Source organism: Protomyctophum parallelum (genome assembly GCF_964188405.1).
Source record: "Protomyctophum parallelum genome assembly, chromosome: 7".
NCBI classification, from domain to species: domain Eukaryota; kingdom Metazoa; phylum Chordata; class Actinopteri; order Myctophiformes; family Myctophidae; genus Protomyctophum; species Protomyctophum parallelum.
Window position 1 is genome coordinate 12498609 of NC_139705.1, and position 16791 is coordinate 12515399.

The 16791-nt window shown below is 41.0% G+C and overlaps 2 protein-coding genes across 5 annotated transcripts; one reads left to right on the forward strand and one right to left on the reverse strand.

The window, feature by feature from the left end:
* Positions 1 to 228: 228 nt before the first annotated feature.
* ciroz (ciliated left-right organizer protein containing ZP-N domains) lies at positions 229 to 16456 on the forward strand. Its single transcript, XM_083768299.1, has 5 exons — positions 229 to 331; positions 11321 to 11450; positions 11861 to 11982; positions 15095 to 15210; positions 16398 to 16456. The coding sequence occupies exons 2-5, from the start codon at positions 11378 to 11380 to the stop codon at positions 16447 to 16449; spliced, it is 363 nt and encodes a 120-aa protein (XP_083624425.1). The 5' UTR covers positions 229 to 331; positions 11321 to 11377; the 3' UTR covers positions 16450 to 16456.
* Positions 2457 to 7148, reverse strand: tardbpa (TAR DNA binding protein a). Of its 4 annotated transcripts, XR_014569515.1 has the most exons (7): positions 6319 to 7148; positions 5830 to 5993; positions 5597 to 5737; positions 5084 to 5254; positions 4834 to 4960; positions 3876 to 4034; positions 2457 to 3098 (listed from the first exon to the last, which is right to left on the reverse strand). XR_014569515.1 is itself a non-coding variant. In XM_083769317.1 (6 exons), exons 1-6 carry the CDS (start codon positions 6557 to 6559, stop codon positions 3928 to 3930), a joined length of 936 nt encoding a protein of 311 aa, XP_083625443.1. In that variant the 5' UTR covers positions 6560 to 7148; the 3' UTR covers positions 3172 to 3927. The 4 variants fall into 4 exon arrangements, 3 of the variants coding, with proteins under 3 accessions (XP_083625443.1, XP_083625442.1, XP_083625441.1); XM_083769317.1 differs by lacking the exon at positions 2457 to 3098 and having other exon boundaries at positions 3172 to 4034; positions 4849 to 4960; XM_083769316.1 differs by lacking the exon at positions 2457 to 3098 and having other exon boundaries at positions 3172 to 4034.
* Positions 16457 to 16791: the final 335 nt, after the last annotated feature.

Genomic DNA, 16791 nt, shown 5'->3' on the forward strand with positions numbered 1-16791 from the left:
TCTCACCTTTAGTTGGGTTGTTCATTGCATGATCCGTATAAGTTATACCTTGTTGTAAAGGTGACTAATTAACTAATCTAAAATAAGATACCAATTGGTATATGCTTCCGTTTATTTATCTACATTCCAAACTGGCTGGATTTCACTGGTCCTACATTGGTGCCAGGTCTCTCAAGCTGTAGTTGCAGTCAATGTCCAATAGATGGCCCCTGTGGTTCTTGGTTCTTTAGGTTTTCCAGCAGTATCTGAAGAAGGTAGCCTTGCTGTAGTAACAGACCCTTTCTGCTAGCAGCAGATTTGACTGCCAGCCCAGAATTATCTGCAGTTGTAGGTATGTAAGAAACCAATGGATAGGTATTAACATCATGTTAATAGGAGGGTGCTGTAAGGGAAACCTAGGGGAATGGAATGACGAGACCACATCCACAAAGATGCACTCAGCCAGAGCGCAGATCCCTTCATCTGAGCAGTGCATGTGATGACAATGTTTTGTGTGTACATGGAAAAGGCACAGGGCAATGGGGAGGAAGGGCTAAGATAAAGGATGTTGATTGTTCATTCTTTGTGTCAGTTATGTTTAGGGGTGAACTGCAGGGGAACACAAAATCAGTCAAGGAATTTGAATAACCTGCATGTCTGTCCAACTTGACATACAGTAATAGTACAAAAGAATGTAGTTCAAGCATGCAGGCAAAGTGCAACAACAGGTCTTGTCCTACACAAGACCTGTTTTCAGGGATTTGTGTACTCCAACCACTTTGAATGGAGTGTGTTTTTCTTTTTTTTCTTGCCAGTCAGTACTATACAAAGAGGTTGAGCAAATTAGTGTCTCCTCCAAACAGGTGATCCTATGCTGGCTATCAAAAAGGACCATTATGGTGGGACAAGTCGTCTGTATGTTTTATGGCCTCTTTTGAACTACTTTCACATTGCAATAGTAAAGCACATTCTTACAGTAACGTCAGAGCTTCTTACACAAGTGTGACACCTGTAATTTAACCACAAAGCTTCACAGCAGTGCACCTGCTTGCTGCTCCTATAGTTTGGGTCTTTGCAAGGCCATTGTGTTTTGGATTTACTACTTTTCCACTTTATGGAGCCACTGTGACTGAAGCCAAACCTCTGGGTTTTCTCATGGTGCATTGTTTGGCTGTTCCGATTAGAACTTTGTTTCTTACATGCACAGATAAGCAAATGCAACTTTTAATAACATACTGGCTACATAAACCTTAATTTTCATATAAAGGATGATCCTAGCATAACTTGACTGTCCCTTACACTGTGTTCCAGTGTCCCTTGTTTTAGAGGGATCATTCTCTACAATTAAGACCTAAATAAGTGCACAATTTGTAATGTGGACTTACTAAACAAGGGTTGAATTAGAGTAATGCTAAAGGCCAAATAGGGACCCCTCTTAAAAAATTTGAAGAAAATATATGTACAAGCTGTCAAGCTCGCAACAGTGTGAGCTTGTAGATAATCAATGTCAGCCGAGATTTGGCGTGGAAAGAAATTTAGTGCCAAGTACAGACCCAGTCAATGAACTGCTTAATAAATCCTGTGGGTGCCGGTAGCATAATAGAAAGATGGCACCGTTTGTATGTGCAAAATCTTAAGTGCAATAATCCCCCCCCCACCAGCTGGAAAGATAATTACATGATACAGGTATGTGGCATAAAGACAAAGGAAAAAACTAATGGACAGAAACTTAGCAGTCCGATCAGCTTTTGCTGTTAGTGTATGATTAAATGTATGAATCAGAAATGTACAATTCTCAATTTACATATCTGCCCATAAACTAGTGTAACAAGGTACATTCACCATGTTTGTCTCTGTCCAAAAGCTGCTGAATGGTGGGCAGAACTGGCAACAGTAATACAAGCGGTCTAGTACATGACTGGCATCAACTGCATAATTGCACAACTGTGCACAAGACCAATTAATGGTCACAAATCTTGCAAGAATAATCAAGATTTTAACCATAATCATGCAACTGTATCACCACCATTACTACCCTCACGACAAGACCAAGTCAAATTATAGGCTCTGGTTGATGACATCCAGCAGGAATACATGTTGACATTGATTAAATTAAGCTAGTTTCAAAGCATCCTTCAGACTGTACTCTTGTTTATGGCTGGTATCCCAACAGACCCTCAAAACATTCCCAGGCAAATCTTCAGAAGCTGAGATAAATGTTCGTTAACTTGTTCAATAACATTAGAATTTGAAATATTCACATTTATATTACATTGCCAATTAAATGCCAACCATTTTAGAGGACTTGTTTTAAGAATTTCTGCAATGTAGTGCTACCAGCATAGATGTGATGTGCATCACAAAAACTGCCGGAATGGAGTAACATTTTCTTGGCAATTAGTTACAATATGGGTCCTACTCCTAGGAAAACAACACTATCAATGCCTTATCTACATTGAGAGAACAACAGTTGATTAAAAAAAATTCAAACTTTTATTTTACACCCAAGGACTAAAAAGCTTTCAATGATCAATACACAAGTGAGGATTCCTGCTGGCATGTTCAATCAACAATTATCAAAATTCCCTGCAAAACTGATTCATGTTACAATCAAGCTCTTAAAAAAGAAAAAAAAATCCACTTGATGCCCAATTGAAATTGTACAGTTGAACCACATGAAAAGAAATTAGTGAATAAATTCCTTCCATCACAAATTGAGTTTGTTATTTAGACAATTGACAAGAAAATAAACCGTTGATATAAAGCCAGGTCTCCATCTAAACAGTTTGGGACAAACAAAGGCATAAACACTGCCAAACAGACATTTAGAGGTGTATCAGTAAATTTTAGTCCTACAGTTGAGGTGAAATTATAGGTACAAATAAAAAAAAAATACCTCAGGCCAATCGAGTCTCGTCCGTTCTTAATTTAAATAGCGGGTTGTCTGAGTGTTCTTGTAAGTGAAGTTCCTTTTCAGGATTAAGGCATTCTTGCAGCATGTCCACTGTTGGTTTGTGCTGGCCCACCCAACAATGCACCAAACTCCAGTCCTCAGCGTCTCCAAATTTGACTCCAATCTGGATTCAGATGAAAATCTGGGCTGGCCATGTCCAAGGTCCCTACACATGCGAATTAAAGTTTTGGCAGTTCAATTAATGTGGGAAAAAATAAGTCACTGTAAAGAAGGCAACATACCTAGTCAAATTTAGTTTTTATTTGAGACTTCCCTTTGATTCACAAAAACATAGAAAATGCATTCAGAACCACGTCAAACACAAACTTTCAATGGGGACTGGTCACCCACACGCCACTCCAGCCAGCCAATGAGGTTACACTTGCATCAATACACACACTTCCAAGCTCCCCCAATGCTGTCCACACAAACCTCACCAGCACTAAGTCACATTTTCACACAGAAAGGGGTGGTAACAAGGAGAAATCAAAGCACACATCATACACTGCATTCACATCAAGTCAGACAAGATAAAGCTACGAGAGGGTACAAATACTCATAGCACATAACATTTCACTGCTTTTTTTTCTCTTTTTTAGATTTAAGCTTGATAGAATAATTTGAGAAAAGTAGAGACCTTAGGGATCTCAAGAGATGCAAAAAAATGTCCTTGATGCAATTAGGAACACACTCGTACTTGTTTCTTCCTCTCACACTCGCACAAAAGCCACAGGTTCTTCCATCTCTCGCAGGCATTTGGCTCTTAAAATGTTTGCACAACCAGTCCTTTCCACACGTGCTTTCATTTTGCTCTCCCGTTCGTTCACTTTCAGTCTCACTCTGTCCACTACCAATCCCACTCATTTGATCTTTAAAAAGCGATAAGAGCAGACAAGATTTTCTAAATCCATGAAAAGGTGAGAGAAAAAGAGACAACACCCACCGTCTAACACAGTATATGAAGAGTGAAGCTGTGTTCTTTGATGGCAAAGCATTTACACATGGGAAGAGGGGTATTGATACTGAGAAGTCTGAGATCGGTCGAACATTGCTGCCCATGAGGCGCTTCCTCCCGGGAAATTGGAAAAGAGTTGCTGAACGGCTGTAGAAGAGATTTTCATGAGGGCGATTTCCATAAAATGTGAAACAAAAAAATTATACAATCGGCTGCACAGAGATTAAACAATATCAATGCCATTAACATACAGTGGCTGGGCAGCAAGGGGGGCTTATCAGATATTCGTGCATGTTTCAGAAATATATACCTTGCATGCACAGTCAATCATGTCTCAAATTAACATTTTCTCAAAAGGAAAAAAAAAGGTAATGTGGCAGATTCCACTAACAAACTAAACACTTCAACCACTCAACTGGCTACATAATTAGTCACACAAGTATAAATTTCCTCTCAAACAAAATAAAAAGGCATTTCTTTCTTAAATAGGAAGGACATAAAGATATGACTCATTTTTTTCATCCCCCTAAACCATACTTACCCGGATTAGCCTAATGAAGAAATAAAAATAAAGATTAACTCAAAGCTCTCTACATTCCCCAACTAGAAGATTTGGACTCCATAGAGGTGCCAAAGCCAGAGCTGAAGCCACTGCTAGAAGCAGAGTTAGTGCCCGCAGCCCAACCAAGGCTAGCTGAGTTGGGGCTGCTATAACTGGTGCTAGTAGAGCCATAGGTCTGATCTCGGGTTGTTGTGGCTGTACCACCAGCAGCGGTCGTCTGACCCTGCTGGTTAGCCAGCATACCCATCATACCCCAACTGCTCTGCAGCGCTGCCTGTGCAGCGGCCATCATTGCTGGGTTGAGGCCGAGAGCCCCAAAGTTTACCCCACTGCTACTGCTACCCATCCCACCACGATTAGTGCCATAACCCTGACTAAACCCACCAGCCCCAAACCGACCTCCTGCTGCTCCCATCATTTGTTTACTATTATTGTGCTTGGGCTCGGCGTTGGAGATGTGCACACTGACACCCTTGACGATAAGGTCCTCCCCACAGAGTGCCTGTGCGACCTGGAGGAGAGAAAAAAAAAAGAAAAAGCAGGGAAATGACACAAACACTTCTGACCACACGCACGGATACCACGATGCACACACAGTGTATTGCAAGCTGAGATTGAGAGAGAAACCCCCTACCTGGTCATCAGCAAAGGTGACAAAGGCAAACGCCCGGAATGGTTTGGGGATGAAGACATCAGTGACCTCGCCATACTGCATGAAGAACTGCCTCAACTCATCTGTGGTCATGTCCTCTGTGCAGCGGCCAACAAAGATTTTACGGCAGCGCATCGGCTCATCAGGACCCGCCTTTGACAGACAAGACGCAGCAATCCAATCCAGTTAAGCATTTTATGATGGCGTGTATATTAAAAAGAATACTCACTTTGTGAAGAATACCAAAGTAGAATATAGGCTCTGTCCCAGGTTTTCAGAAGGTGGCATAGACATTTTCCTACAGCTGTTTGTTTGGCTCAGCAGCAGATTTGAACAGGAAACATGTGAAGGAGTCTTGTGTTTCTGGTTCAAATCTGCTGCTGACTGAGCCAAACAAAGTTATGTGTAAACGAACTGGAAACAGGCACGTCAGCTATATTGTATGTGTATGAAACAATAAGCTCCCTTGGCCCCAACAAAAGTTTTCCAATGTACCTTTGAGTTGGGGAGTTTGCAGTCACACCATCTTCCATCGATCATGTGTCTCTGAGAGATCACTTTGGTTTGCGTCTCCCACTCAGTGAACCGGACAAACCCAAACCCTTTTGAGTTTCCTGTCTTTACATCTCTCTTTACCTGCAGGTAATGACATTTATGGGTAATTTAGTTTAGTAATTATTCATGCTGACTGCCACACATTCACAGACCAGAACGTTGGCATTAATTACCTGAACCATGATGACTTCACCAAAGGTTGCGAAGTAATCTTTCAGGTCTTGCTCTGAGGTCTTCCACGGTAGTCCTAGAACAATGAGATCTGATGTCTTCTGAAATCCCCTCTTGACTTTTGATGCAGAGGCAGCATCCATTTCATCCATCTTCCTTTTGTTGTCTATTTAAACAAAGTATGCACATTTTAATATAAACATTCAATGCTAAACTTTTAACAAAATCATCCATGTTAATTTATGCATTTGTAACTACAGTTTTACTAGCCCACGTATAATAAAAATGTGAGTGCTTCATCATTGTGGTATATGCACAAAGAAACCGCAATTTATGAACATAAAGCTGAAATAATGAGGTAGGTCTTCAAATATATGCATGGCTGCATTTCTTTCCCATTTGTAACTCGAGTGTACACATGTAACCAAACCAAATTGTTGTTACATTTGAACACGAGTTCAATTAAGTCTAATTATTATTATTACCATCACCTTTAGGGTAATTGACGACGTAGACCAGGTTGCCCCAGTCCGCCTCGGGTGCATGCAGGACCCCCTCGGCCAGGCGGACCCCTCGCATGCACTGAGACTCGGGGCTCCTGTACCGCAGGCCGCACGCCCCAGGAAACTGGGCCGCTACTGTCGATAGCAAAACGGTTCCGTCGTCCTCGGAAGGAATCTCCATGGGCTCCTCGCTTTCATCTTCGGCCACCCGAATGTACAGCTCTGCCATGTTTGTTTGTGGAAGAAGTCGGACTGGAGTGGACGTGAATCGGTATTATTTACAGACGCCGGGTATTTTGTACTCTAAGATTGGACGCCAGATACAAGCGACTTGTCCAACAAGAAGTTAACTTCGGTTACTGAGACAAAACTGCAACAGAAGTGCGAGTGGACGCAGCTTGGACTAGACGCTGTGACCGAGGTATGAAACAAACAATAATTGTGTTAGTTTGCAGTCGCCACACAACTGTTTTAAATCCGATATGTGGCGGCCATGAACGACGGTGATTCTTCTTCCCTGCGTACAGCGCGCGCCCGGGACCAGAATGAGCTAACAGGCTAAGCTAGCCGGCTAATGCTAATCACCACACGACACGCTGTTTGAAACAATGAATGGGTTTCACGCTGCCTGTGAAACCTCCTCGACAAAATAAAACAACAAATCCTCGCCGCAACTTAACAATGGCCCTGTCGTAAAAAAGCGACAGAAACAATGTTTTCGCAATACCGACACGCCAACCTTCAGGAGAAATGCTTGTATTTTCTATTTATTTCTGCTGCAGCATGAAGCGGCTAACCTTCCTGACTGTAAACAGCAAGTTGGCTAACAAAATGGCTGCTCTACTTGTGGAGATCAGATTACGTCATTGAGTTCTGGGTTGGGAGGAGGACTCTTTAGAGCAGTGGTTCTCAAAGAGGGGTCCGGGGACCCCCAGCGGGCCAGGGTCATGGCCAGGGTCCTTTAGGAGTTCCAGGGGGTCCCCTCGGGTCCCCCATAGAGGTCCCCTGTTAAATGATAGATGGTGTTAGGAACCGTATGTCTGTAACTCAGAACCATTTGTACACACTGGCACTTTGTACACAACAATATAAATTGGGGTCCCAGGGATAGAAATACCATTGATTGATTGATTGAAATATTTATTAACAGTTTGTAGAATTTACAGTACATTTTAAGCACAAACTCAATACAAAGACTGTCAACTGTGAGTGGACGACCCAATTAAGCATTACACTTGTTTACAACAGGGTCCACATTGTTCAATTCATCAAAACATTTAAAGACATACAGACATTTAGAGACATACAAATAGACATTTCTATGTAGCTAAAGTACAGAACAGGAATTCATCATATGGGAAGCAAAAAAGGGAAAATATACAATATACAGTGAGGGAAAATGGGGGGGGGGGGGGGGGGTGGGGGGGGATTCAGATTTTACAGAGGCCAGTTTCGAATTGCAGCCATCCGTAGGTGCCCTTTGAGAGCGGTTTTGAAGGAGTCAAGGGATTCACATGTCTTAATGACTGTTGGTAGGGCGTTCCACATTTTGGTGGCATAGGAGCGAAAAGAATTTAGTCCCTTGTTTGTGCCGAATCTGGGTTGTACATGGTTTGTTGCACTCCCTCTGGTGTTGTGGGTGTGGACTTCGTTTACATTAAGGAAGTATTTAGACAGGTACATGGGTATCTTGGTGGTGTATCGAATCTTGTGGACCAGACCCATTGCAAGATGCTGTACTCTGTCGTCGACCCTAAGCCATCCCAGCCTGTCAAAGTGGGCAGGGGTGAGGTGGGTTCGGGGGGTGAGGCCAAGTAGGAGCCTGACCAGTTTGTTTTGGGAGGTCTGGAGCCTTGTTTTAAGGGCCTTTGAGGTGCTGTGGTACCAAGAGGTGGATGCATAGTCAAAGAAACCTTGTACGAGGGCTCCTGTTAAGGTCTTCAAGGTGTTTTTGCTGACCAGTGAGGAGATCCTGTAAAGGAATCTTGTTCTTTGATTGACTTTTTTGATTACGTTGGTGGCCATTTTATCACCGGAAAGATTGGCCTCCAGGATGGAACCTAGGTAGGTAATTTCATCTTTTCGTGTGATAATATTGTCACCCACTCTAACCAAGAAGCCATCTGCCTTGCTGAGTTTACTATTTGATCCGAAGAGGATGGATTCAGTTTTTCCCAGGTGTAAGGATAGTTTGTTATCAGCGAGCCAGGTGCAGATTCTACCGAGTTCAGAGCTGAGGGTCTTTTCAACCTGCAGTTTGTTCCTGTCCGAGACCAGCAGTGCTGAGTCATCTGCGAACAGGAACAAGTTGCAGTCACAAGCTGAAGTCATGTCGTTAACATAAATTAGGAACAGTAAAGGCCCTAGTATGCTTCCTTGTGGGACGCCACAGCTCACTGGGAGGGGAGGGGACAGTGTTCCGTTCACCTCCACCATCTGTTCTCTCCCCTCCAGGTAGGATTGCATCCAGCTCACTGATGTGCTATCAAAACCAATAGCTTTAAGCTTGTTAACCAGTATGGAGTGGTTCACGGTGTCAAAAGCCTTTTGGAGGTCCAGCATGACCATGCCGCAGTATTTTCCAGCATCCACCTCGTGTTTGATGTGATCGCTCAAATAGAGGAGGCATGTGTCAGTGGAGTGGGATGTTCTGAAACCAGATTGGAACTCGTACAGCAATTTATTAGAGGCAAGATACTTTTCAACCTGTTCATAGACTATTTTTTCCATCACTTTCGAGATGGAGCTTAGAATAGAAATAGGGCGGTAGTTGCCGGGTTCTAATTTACTCCCTTTTTTGTACAAGGGGGTTACTTTGGCCAGTTTAAAATCTTGGGGGACCTGTCCCTGTTTGATGGAGAGGTTAACTATGTGGGTGATGACTGGAGCTATGGAAAAGGCTGAGTCTCTGAGAAATTTGGAGGGAATATTGTCATGGCCAGTGGCCTTGTGGGGTTGGAGGGCACTCAGTTTTTTAAGTACCTCCTCGGTTGTTACCATTGTCATTTTAAAATCATCTTTACAAACACCAAGGTTTTTGTAGAAGGCTTTGATGTGCTCTACACCAAAACGCCCAGAGTGGGAGGGCAGTTTGCTAACCAGCTTTGTTGCAATGTTTGTAAAGAAGATGTTCAAGTGGTTGGCTACATCGAGTTTGTCAGTGATGAGGGTGTTATTCGATTTGATGTTTATGTTAGTAAACCTGGTTTTTAGTTTCCGACCACAGCCTAGTTGATTGTTTAGTAACTTCCATAGCTCCCGAGGATTGTTTTTGATTTCCTCGGCTTTATCATTGATAAAGTTACATTTGGCTGATTTGGTCATGGCAATTACACTGTTTCTTAGCTTGTTACACTGGGCTTTTAGGTTGCACAGTTTGGTTTGGAGATCACTGTCGAAGCGCTTGCACTTGGCTAGTTTGGACTTGCATTTAAGAAGTTCAGAGCATTTGTTGTCTCTGGCTTTCATTGCAGTCAGTATGTCCGAATTCATCCATTAAGTGGGGGTCCATATGAATCTCAAACTGGGGGGTCCTTGAAATTAAAATGGTTGAGAATCACTGCTAGAGCACTGCTAGAATCACTCCTCTTCCCTGGCATATCTTTTCAAATGCAGGCTGATAAGTGTCAATTTGGGGTTCCTTGACATGAAAACGTTTGAGAAACACTGCTTTTAGACGATATGGTTTGAGATACGGTTTGTTTCTAGATGTTTTATGAGGGCGTTCTTGGATTCCTTATACATTTCATTATTCTGTGTGCAAAGTTCTCCCAGATAATTGAATCTAGTTAAAAAATAAGAAAATATTAAAATTGTGTTTATTTAACCTTTATTTAACCAGTAACACATTATTTTACAAGTGGGAACTGGCCAAGAGGCAGAAATAAATTACACTTCAATACTACATCGTATATGTCACATTATAGAACAGCAAATAAAACATCCATGATACACCTCAAAGTACCTATGAAATAAATACTGTACAACAAATCTCCAAAGTGCTAATCTTTTAGTCATGTGGCAGGGCAAATACACAATGTACAAAATATAAACAGAAATAATAAATATATAGGCATGAACAAAGGCTATAGTACATCCTTTGTTCATCATGCCTATGTACAGTCCAACACCCACATGTTTGGAATTGGATATGTACATATCCAAACATGTGGGTGTTGGACTGTACATCTAAGATGATCCTTTTGAAGCCTCTCAAAGGAACTTTCAAAGCCAATTTTAGTCTGGACTGTAGGTCGTTCCACGACCAAGGGCCAAAGAAGGCCAGACATTTTTTACCCCCCTCGGATTTGAATGCTGGTATTACACACCGTAGCCAAGCATGACCTGAGGTTTAGACTATAAAACTGTTAAACTTCTACAATTCTAGAATTATTGCCAGAAAATATCAGAGCTACAAGCTCAACATCAAGTAGAAATGATTTAGAGATTGACTGAATCTCTTCTAATTCCAATCCCATAAAATAAAATAAGGATTGAAGAAAGAAAATAATTTAAAAGTGAAATATAGCTTAAGTATTTAATAGCCTATAACAAAAACATGTGAGCCTTGTGTTATTTTTCACACATGCTTGAATTTCTTTGTCCTTTCTCTTTTCTCCCCCCTTTCATCACTATTTTACAACTGAATGCAAACACAGGTGGGTTTGCCTATAAAGAGGGTCATGTTGTGCATGCAAAGTTACTTTTTGGCGAAATGTCCTAACAACCATCTCATAATAAGCTGACGTTCTCCTTAAAAATATATAATTTCATACGGTGCTATACCCTAAGTGAAACATTTCACTATTCATCTTAAAATGATTATTTTAAAAATCACCAACTTGTTCTATGGTGTGTTAATGCCATTATAGGCAATATGCATTGCCTTCAGAAAAGAGAGTTAGAGAAAAGCTACCAGCAAAATGATCAGGTAAATGGTTAACCTCATTCTGAATCTGTGGTGTTTCTGTTAACATTGTGTCCATTGTAGACTGAGTATAACATCAGTCTAACCTCAGAAGGAGACGTGGAGTGCTTCTCAGAGTACATGGAGATGTGGATCCACAGTGCGAGGATAGAAGGTCTTCGACTCTTGCTGTCGGGAACCCTACAAATTGAAGGTAATTTAACTGATAGATTTTCCCATATTACAATACAATAATTCCATCTCACTGTTGTTTACTGCCACGAAAAGAAAAAATCACACACGTGTGAACTGAGTGGTCCCCCCCCCCTCTCTCACTCTCTCTCATTAGAGTCACTACCCCTCTCACTGTTTCTGGCGCCCCCTACTGCTATTATTAAGTCACATACTCGTGCTCACACAGACACACACACAAACAGGTACGAGGACATTGCAAGCTGGTTGTAGGAGTGGTTGCACCACTCAAAAAGAAAATAAATGGGGTAGATTCTGTTGGCTTTATAGTGAGAGAGATGGGCACCCTTTAAAGATGCTATACTGTATAGTTTATGGACAGATATTGATGTACAAAAGTCCTTACTCTATCTCTTTCTTTATTTTAACCAGTCAATTTGGAATCCCCGGATTTAATCCTCCAACTGTCCACATGTGGATTTTCTCTGTACAAAGATGCAGCCAGAAACTACATTTTCAGAGTCAGTTACACTGGATGTTTTGTCCAGCAATTGGTATGTTATTGTTTTCTCATTGTATTTTATTATTTGAATGTATTTTGTTTCACTTATATGCACGTAACTAAACAAAATAAATATTTTAAACCTCAGACCTCTAAAATGACCTACCTTTTGCTGATGGGATTTCTTGCAATTTACAAGTTTTAAGCATGCTCTTGTTTCTGTGTTGACTGTTTAGCATGACAACAATGTGCTTGCACTGAATTTGGTGAAGAGGATTAGTCGATTTGGAGGCCGAACTCACAATTTCATCATGAAGTGCCCCGTGGTTTCGGTACTGCCTAACAGAGAGCACATTAAGTGTGATCCAGAGTACATTCAGGTGGGCACAGATTTAATGGAATTCACTATACAGTATGTTGATTATCCTTTATTCAATGATGAGCCTAATTCATGCTTTATTGTCCAGTGTTTCCCCTAGCAAGAAGTGGATAGTGTGTGTGTGTGTGTGTGTGTGTGTGTGTGTGTGTGGGGGGGGGCTTTCATGCATGCACACTCGTGCACGGTGGACTCGTGCGGGCAATTGTTTGTGTGTTTTCTTTTCTTTTTTGGTTTTATTGCAGGTTTTTTGCATTCTTTTGCAGTTATTTGCCTTTTTTTGTTGGCCACCTACATAAATCATACTGTGGGGGCTGGTCATGATTGTGTGGAGGCCCCCTACACAATATAAGGGAAACACTGATTCCACATGACAGCTGGAATAATGATGTAGGTCTTCGATCTATCCATTGTTGCATTCCTTAAATTGCACACATTTGTACAAACAATGTAGGTAGGCTACATTTGTATTGGGAAATCAAGACTATTTGATATTTGTTTGATAATATAGCAATTTAATTAAAACAAATATATTAACAACATTAAAATAGAAGGGGAAAAAGCCACTTGATGCACGATTGAAATTGGAAAGGAAATCTCTGTCAATTCCAATTAATAGTGTTGTTTAGTATTGTTCAGGGCTTTAGTGGTTAGGATAATGTACCGCCCTCTGTTTTATTACAAATCGAACCTTGACTGTATGTTTAATTTGTTTGTAGTTGGACTGGTCACTGTCTCTGAGGGGTAACCTTTTGTTGTTGTTGCTGCAGAATATGCTAGTCTGATCCAGATGAACATTGACATGACGGGACCAGACATAACAGTCCAAGGCAGGAGGAGGGAGCTCTTGAGTCCTGTGAAAGTAAGGAACTTGAGGCAGCATCATGCCATGTAGTGGCCATTGGCAGTATTACAATACTGAACTGAGATCCATCCAATTTCAATTCAATTCAATTCAAAGGGCTTTATTGCACATTGTTGTACTTCGCCCAGCAGATATGGGAGTTTTTTGTCATTGGTCATGTTTTCAAAATCTCTGTGTGTGGTTGTAATCTGTGGGAAGTATGTGTCTCTGATGTCTTGGTACAATGGACAGATGGTTAGGAAGTGTAGCTCGGTTTCCACTTCATTTTGTGTGCAGTGGGTGCATAGTCTGTCTTCTCTCGGGATACAGGTCTGCCTATGACGGCCTTTCTCGATCGCGAGACTGTGCTCACTGAGTCTGTACCTAGTTAAGATTTTTCTTTGTTTTGGGTCGGTCACGGTGCTCAGGTATTCTGCCACTGTGTATTCTCTGTTTAGGGCCAGATAGCATTCTAGTTTACTCTGCTTTTGTGTTGCTTCTTTCCAATGTGTCAGATAGTTTTCCTTTTGCTGTTTTATAATTTGGTTTAGTCCAATGGGTTTTCTATCTCGTGGCTCTGTTTGTGTTTGTGCCCGGAGTTCCAGGGCCAGATGGCTGAGGGGGCATCTCTCTAGAGTTTCACTGTGTGTGAGTGCCTTGTTATGGAGTGCATCTAGGTCACTTTCTATTAGGTGGTTGTAGAACTTAAGTGCTCTCTTTTTTATTTTGATTATGAGTGGGTATCGTCCTAATTCTGCCCTGCATGCATTATTTGGTGTTTTTCACTGGGTACGGAGAATGGATTTTCAGAGTTCTGTGTGTAGGGTCTCGGTTTGGTGTTTATCCCATTTTTCAAGGTCATGGTTTGCTAATGGTCCCCAGATCTCGCAACCATAGAGGGAAATTGGTTCTATCACAGAGTCCAGTATTTTAAGCCAGGTTTTAATTGGGATGTCTATTTTGATGTTTCTTTTGATGGCATAGAATGCCCTTCTTGCCTTGTCTCTCAGGTCCTTTACAGCTTGGTTGTAGTTCCCTGTGCTGCTGATGTTTAGGCCAAGGTAGGTATAGTTTTTTGTTTGTTTTAGTGGGATTGTATTTAGGAAAAATTGGTGGTTTTGGTGGCTGGGCCTTTTTTGAAATATCATGATTTTAGTCTTAGTTAGGTTCACTGTCAGGGCCCATGTCTGGGAGAATTTGTGTAGGAGATCAAGTTGCTGCTGTAGTCCTTCCTTGGTTGGGGACAGCAGCAGCAGGTCATCTGCGTAAAGTAAGCATTTGATTTCTGTGTTTGCCAAGGGGATGCCTGGAGCTGTAGACTGTTCTAACGTTTTTGCTAATTCGTTGATATATATGTTGAAGAGTGTTGGACTCAGGCTGCGTCCCTGTCTAACTCCTCGATTTTGGGGGGAAAAGTCTGTGTGCTTTTCGCCTATTTTAACTGCGCATTTGTTGTTAGTGTACATTGATTTTATGATGTCATAGGTTTTCCCGCCAATGCCACTTTCCAACAGTTTGTACATCCATGCCGAGTTGCCTGCTTATCCTCATCGTTTGGTTCACAGGTAATGAACAAATCAGGAGAATTCCTGGATTTGAATCTGGTCAGTGGACAATATGGTGGGTGGAAGATAGTCATTCATTAAGTTGAAAGTTTGTTGTGGCAATATGCAGTATGAGTTGTATGAGTACCAAAAGTCATTCATGTACAATCATTATGGCACATTTTAATTGTGTAATTTTCAGTGACCGAATGTGGTTGCAAATGTTTATAATAATAATTAATAACAAAAAATACAGGAAAGCAAAAATTAAGGGACCCATAAAAATGTGTCCGCGACAGTGCTTGTGAACCAGTGGTCTATGCAAATGCTGAAATGTAAGCATGTTTACCCTTTTCTCACAGCATTTCATAACCATCACAAACTTTAATCTCTTTTACAGCCCTGCACAGACAATACACCGTTATGGCAACCATTCTACAAGGTAGATGTTGAATTCACCTTCAAAGAGATGCAACACAAAATGCTGGACCATGGAGAACACTCTGCCATGCACAGGTAAGTGTGTTGTTGGGGCCCAATCACCACAGAAAAAAGAAATAGGTAGTTAATTTCTACAAGCTGTTTGAACTAAGAGTGATTTAAAGTCTGTACTGTCAGCTAAGATAATAGCATACATAACAATGGTGAGTTACCAGGTAACTAATCCGATCTATACTAGTACTACTTACTGGAACTGAAGAAGTGTTGTAAAGTAATTTTGTTTCAAGTAACTGCTTACTACTTGCAAGTACTGTACTTGTCACTATGATCTGCTTTTAGTTTCAAACAACATAGATTTAATGGTGCTGTTTTTTTAGGTTCAGGCCTTCCATCATTTACTAATCTCTGAAATCATACTAATAATGTTCAATTGTTAGTAACTAATCATATAAAGTGTTATAGTTTGTACTCCTAAAACGTGGAAGTGAGTTACCAATTAGCTTTCTGGCAAAATTTGTGGATACAAAAAAACAAAACAACAACTAAAAGTGTGTTGATTTGTGGAAATTATGTTGAACAAAATGGGTGAATATCATAAGCCTTTGGTACAAATCTTGTTTTCTTAACCAAATCCTAATGCAAATATTCCACTGTGAATCGGAGCAGCCTACACATTACAATTCTCACATAACCACGATAATAGCAAAGTGTACAAAGATGTGTTTATTTTTTTTTACGACTGACATGGCTTGTTTCTGCCATGTTCCAATGAAGTAGCAAAGCAAATGTTTTGGAGGGGAAACGAGGTGGAGACATTATTATACAACATTTTATAGTTACTGACTTTTTATAGTAAAGCAACATTTTTAGATAATGTAAAGCGTTTGGTTCTCCCAAACTGAGACGAATCACGAGTTCTCTCAAGTATTATACCATAACTTTTAACCCACTGACAGCTAAAATAGCATACATAAGTTAACAATGTTGAGTTACCATTACAGGAACTGAACAAGTATTGTAAAGTAATTTGGTTTCAAGTAACTGCTTACTCACAAGTACTGTACTTGTCTCTATCTGCTTTTAGTTCAATTTAACATTTTAAAGGACAACTTTGTTTTTTCCCCCACCAAGGTTCATGTTTTAGGTTGTTATTAGAGAAAGTAAAAGATGAGTGTTCATTTTGTTCCATTTGCCTCTTTCTTTCGTTTTTTCTTTCGTTCATTCGAACAAGTGGCTAAATATGTCTTTGTTTGTCCTACTAGAGCCCAGGAAATTGCCACACAAGATCACAGGATTCTATTGAATGTGAACTGACATGAGCCTACGACATACAGTAGTATGGCATCCCCCTAGTTGTCCTTTAATATAACTAGAGCGGTGTCCGTTGGCCCCTGGCATACTTGGAACGATGCAAGTTGGAAATGGATGCCCCACCCAGTTATTATGTCTGTGTCCCTTTTATGCCCATATATTGACTTCTTTGTCAGGCAGGCCCAAATAATATGGAGTCTATGCTGATGTCAGAACAAGATTGTGATGGCATTGTGATGTCAGAACAGGCCAACTCCATATATGGAGATCTAGGGGTGATCAGGTGTGATCAATTGGCAAATTTAAGCCCTGTCCAGAGCCTGGGCAGAAGCTTTTGTGCTGGTT

Excerpts from the sequence above, each read along its gene's own strand:
- ciroz (XM_083768299.1), top strand. The coding sequence starts at position 11,378 with ATGGAGATGTGGATCCACAGTGCGAGGATAGAAGGTCTTCGACTCTTG. Across the intron at positions 11,983-15,094 it reads GATGTTTTGTCCAGCAATTG|CCCTGCACAGACAATACACC; the intron begins GTATGTTATTGT and ends TCTCTTTTACAG. Across the intron at positions 15,211-16,397 it reads GAACACTCTGCCATGCACAG|AGCCCAGGAAATTGCCACAC; the intron begins GTAAGTGTGTTG and ends TTGTCCTACTAG.
- tardbpa (XM_083769315.1), bottom strand. The coding sequence starts at position 6,559 with ATGGCAGAGCTGTACATTCGGGTGGCCGAAGATGAAAGCGAGGAGCCC. Across the intron at positions 5,738-5,829 it reads GTGAAGTCATCATGGTTCAG|GTAAAGAGAGATGTAAAGAC; the intron begins GTAATTAATGCC and ends CATTACCTGCAG. Across the intron at positions 4,961-5,083 it reads TCACCTTTGCTGATGACCAG|GTCGCACAGGCACTCTGTGG; the intron begins GTAGGGGGTTTC and ends TCTCTCCTCCAG.